Source organism: Limulus polyphemus, unplaced genomic scaffold, assembly GCF_000517525.1.
Source record: "Limulus polyphemus unplaced genomic scaffold, Limulus_polyphemus-2.1.2 Scaffold10725, whole genome shotgun sequence".
In the NCBI taxonomy this organism is placed as follows: domain Eukaryota; kingdom Metazoa; phylum Arthropoda; class Merostomata; order Xiphosura; family Limulidae; genus Limulus; species Limulus polyphemus.
Genome location: NW_013676335.1, coordinates 12079 through 16652, shown reverse-complemented (window position 1 = coordinate 16652; position 4574 = coordinate 12079). Strand labels below are relative to the sequence as shown.

Here is a 4574-nt window from a genome sequence, read left to right as displayed (position 1 = left end):
ATGATTGACAGGTTATACACTAATATTATAGACAGGTTATACTCTAGTATTATTTACAGGTTATACTCTAGTATTATTGACAGGTTATACTCTAGTATTATTGACAGGTTATACTCTAGTATTATTGATATGTTATACTCTGGTTTTATTGACAGGTTATACTCTAATATTATGAACAGTTTATATTTTGGTATTACTGACAGATTATACACTGGTATGATTGACAGGTTATACACTAATATTATAGACAGGTTATACTCTAGTATTATTGACAGGTTATACTCTAGTATTATTGACAGGTTATACTCTAGTATTATTGATATGTTATACTCTGGTTTTATTGATATGTTATACTCTGGGTTATTGACAGGTTATACTCTGGTTTTATTGACATGTTATACTCTGGTTTTATTGACAAATTATACTCTGGTTTTATTGACAAATTATACTCTGGTTTTATTGACAAATTATACTCTGGTTTTATTGACAAATTATACTCTGGTTTTATTGACAAATTATACTCTGGTTTCATTGACAGGTTATACTCTAGTATTATTGACAGGTTATACTCTAGTATTATTGACAGGTTATACTCTAGTATTATTTACAGGTTATACTCTAGTATTATTTACAGGTTATACTCTAGTATTATTTACAGGTTATACTCTAGTATTATTTACAGGTTATACTCTGGTTTTATTGACAAATTATACTCTGGTTTTATTGACAAATTATACTCTGGTTTTATTGACAAATTATACTCTAATATTATTGACAGGTTATACTCTAATATTATTGCTTCAGCTTCCTTATATTGAGATAAGACAAATGATTCATTATCCATGATGTGCTAGTGTTGTTAATAGTGCATAAAAACACTCTCTAGTCACTTTTCAAAGTATTAAGGTTGCAAAAACTATATTGTGAAAGATATTTCTAATTAGTGAGGCAATGTTTATGTTTTAAAAACTCATCTACATCTTAGCCAATGATTCAGTAAAGTTCACAAACCATTTCAAAATCCCAGTTCCCTGAGTTCTCCAGGTTTCCAAAACCATATTTACTAAAACAAAAATAATTCACAACAAACTAATCATAACTTTATTTGCATCTCATATTTTTAAGAACTCATGAAAATATATTAGTTAGATAATTCATACCAAATGATGTACATTTCTTTTTGATCGCTTTATTTTTCTGTGTGAAATCTGTTGGCAACAATCCTATTCGTGAAAATAAATATTTGCTGTGTATACACTAATTACCTTAATTTTCTGTTGTTGAAGAATCTGATCATCTTGAATGACATGACCCGATGTGATTAATTTCAAACAAGATGAAGAGACTTGAAGAGATTGTCCAATTTTATCTTTTAGACTTTGTCCTTTTTCACAGAGTCCAATCTCTACCGTAGTGCAAGGACTTTCACAATCCTTACTTGCTCTCTATAAATGAAAGGATAATAATAATAAATTAAAAAAATTTTGCAAACCTAAGAAAAAACAGGTGGAAAACTGTGTGTAATAAATTCATAGCTGTATATATTGCACGGTTCATTTTTAAGTTGTAATATTGTATTATTTCTTGTGTAATCCTTTGGTTATGATGGCACACAAATGTTATAGAATGAAAAAGAAGAGTCTGGAAATGGTAACCCTTGAAGAAGCATCTTGAAGTAAGATTCTTTGAACATTGAAATTTTATAAGCTTACTTTGAGCAATTCTTCTGAACTTAAAGAATAAAACTAGAAATAGTTTAGTCTTAAAATAAACATTACAAGCATTTTAAACCTACCCTCTGATCATTTTCACCAATGACTTTCACTCTCAAACTTGCCAATCCAGTCTGCTGAAATTTGTTACGGGCAGCTAACTTATCTAAAGCATGACACCGGAGTCTTTCCAAAACTGACGGAACCAGCTCTGGAGGAATACCACATTCTTGACTCAAATTGCTCACTAAACCCTGAAACAAATATTACATGACAATAGTTTTATCAATTTGTAAAAGTGAAAAACTTGCGAGTTCCAATCAGTTACACGTTAGTTATACAGACTAAAACTGAATGTCAACAGGTGTTTCATACTGAGCCTTTCCAATTTTCTGTACCTCAAGTGCCTAACCTTACACTTCCTAACATTGACATTTATTAGATCTCTTAGGTTATTCAAAATTCTACTGAATACCATAACATGCAACTTTTTTTTATGAGATGTACACAAGATAAAACTAAACAAAAACAAGTTAGCATATCATAAAGTTCTCCAAACTATGTAAACATTTCATATGACAGTTAAGGTGGACAGTGGATAAAAAGTCAATATGATAGTCAAGATGGAGAGTGGTTGGAAAGTTAATATGACAGTGGTTAGAAATTTAATGCAACAGTTATGATGGACAGTGGATGTAAAGTCAATATGCCAGTCAAGATGGACAGTAGTTGGAAGGTTAATATGACAGCTGAGATGGACTGTGGTTGAAAGTTAATATGACAGTCAAGATGGACTGTAGTTGAAAGTCAATATGACTCTTGAGATAGACTGTGGTTGTAAAGTTAATATTATAGTTGAGATGGGCATTGGTTGAAAAGTTACCTAGATATTTGTTGGTATATGACTTGTAAAGTAAATGGGCAACACTTTCTACTTTAAAGTCTTGGTCATTGAAAATGCTATCATTATTTTTGTTACATCAATGTTTTCTCAGCATTAACTTTACTGACCTCTGGATAGTTTCCAAATTTTGAGTCTTCTGTTGTGTATGGAGGAAGCCACAGCTTAATTTTCTCTTTGTTCAGCTTTTCTCTTATTTTGTCAGTCCATTTATTCTCTGCACTGTCCATGGTTTACTTAATAGGGGGAAAAAAAAGTAGTCAATCATAATATATGGACGACAAAGGACCATTTGGTCCTTCAATACTATCCCTTCACATCCACACTTCAGAAAGAGAAAAAACTTAAACCCATCCTTTACTGTTCAGGAAATTATCAATTATCCTTTTAGACTATTGTACAGAACTGGCTTCCACCAACACTGATGGCCACTCATCCCATAAACTGTTGGGAAAATAAAACTATCTTAATCCGACTTTTCCTACTCATAAACTTCTGTCCTCTCATCCTATTACACTAAGAATATAGCACAAAAAATCCATTAGCCTTCATCATATTGATCCTTCGAATTAATTTTATAAACTTAAAAAGATCACTTTTTTTTCTCAAGAGAAAACAAGAAATCTTTATATCAAATATTATTTCTTCAACCCTAACTGATGTGATTTTTTTTTTGCTAATCTTTTTTTGGAACTTTATAAAAAGCTTTTTAAGTACACCAAGTCTACACCTTTTCCTTTTTACAAATAACAAGTAATATCCTAGACAAAAGGTAATGGATTAGTAGTAATGCAAGATTTCCCTTCAGTGAATCTATGTTGGCTTTCATTTAAGGTATCATATTTTGATAAATGATTTTGCTGAGGTTCTTTTATCAGAATCTCTAGAATTTTTCTAACTACAGAAGTCAGACTAAGTAGTTTATAATTGCTAGGGCAACTCAATCACTCCTTCTAAAAACAGAACTCTCCAATTCTCAAGCACTTGCTCCCTCTCTGTTGACCTTCCAAAAATGAAAGATAGATGCATATCAAATCTTTCTCTTCCTTTAAAACTCTAGGATTCAGGACAGTTGCAATATTTCCCACAGAATAATCAAGGTCAGGTATATCGCTAATAAAGTACTATATTCTCTTATAAAAACAAAAGACAACACTTGAGATTTGAATTAAAAGATCAGCCATCTCATAATTACGTTAGATTTAAAGGTTAGACTATATTAAATTATAAGAAAAAATGTTGATTTCATGCATTTACTTTAGACTTTACTCTTTAGTCAATTAGTGACTTACAAATGACAGGTTGACGTTCTTCGCTTTCTTCTTGACGTATTAATAGTAATACTATATATAATTTAGCAAAACTCGTTCCAATTTCTAGGCATTATTAGCAATTACTGATAGTGATACTACAACTGGTAGTGGTAGCAGCAGAAGTCGACTAACATTAGCCTCACCACTCTACTAAGTGTCTTAGTTTCACTCTCACTCTTAGTAACTCGGCGAAAATTCATATACTAATACTATATGGATAAAAATAAACACAGATAATATATTGTTCATAATAACAAATCAGAACGTATATTTATATAAGCAATTTAAAAAGTTCAGTTGCTCTATTCAAAATAAAAAGAATATTATTTCTCATATATTTTCAAAAAAGATCATACTGTTTCCGTATTAACAACATACATACACCTTTTCTCTACATTTAGGCTTAGGCCAATGTCTGCAACAATATCAAGTTTCAACACATTTTCACTATCCTAGCGGAATGTACACGAGTTAACAAATAATAATAATAATAATAATTCAAAAACAACAAATAGGCCTAAAATATCCATGGGGGTTTTGGGTCCTTTTTAATTCACCATACAACAACTTAATTTAATTTAGACACTTGAATAATTTTATGATATTTCGCTGAATTCATTATTCTATATTATATAGTGGACCAACTGT

General features: G+C 30.6%; 1 protein-coding gene across 1 annotated transcript; it reads right to left on the bottom strand.

Moving 5' to 3' along the window:
• Positions 1-1265: 1265 nt before the first annotated feature.
• On the bottom strand, positions 1266-4339 carry LOC106476494 (NEDD8 ultimate buster 1-like; the record flags this gene model as incomplete). Its single annotated transcript, XM_022380349.1, has 4 exons — positions 4309-4339; positions 2724-2849; positions 1796-1966; positions 1266-1445 (listed from the first exon to the last, which is right to left on the bottom strand). Coding segments are annotated over exons 2-4 (471 nt in total), but the record flags the coding sequence as incomplete, so codon positions are not given.
• Between the last annotated feature and the right edge of the window lie 235 nt (positions 4340-4574).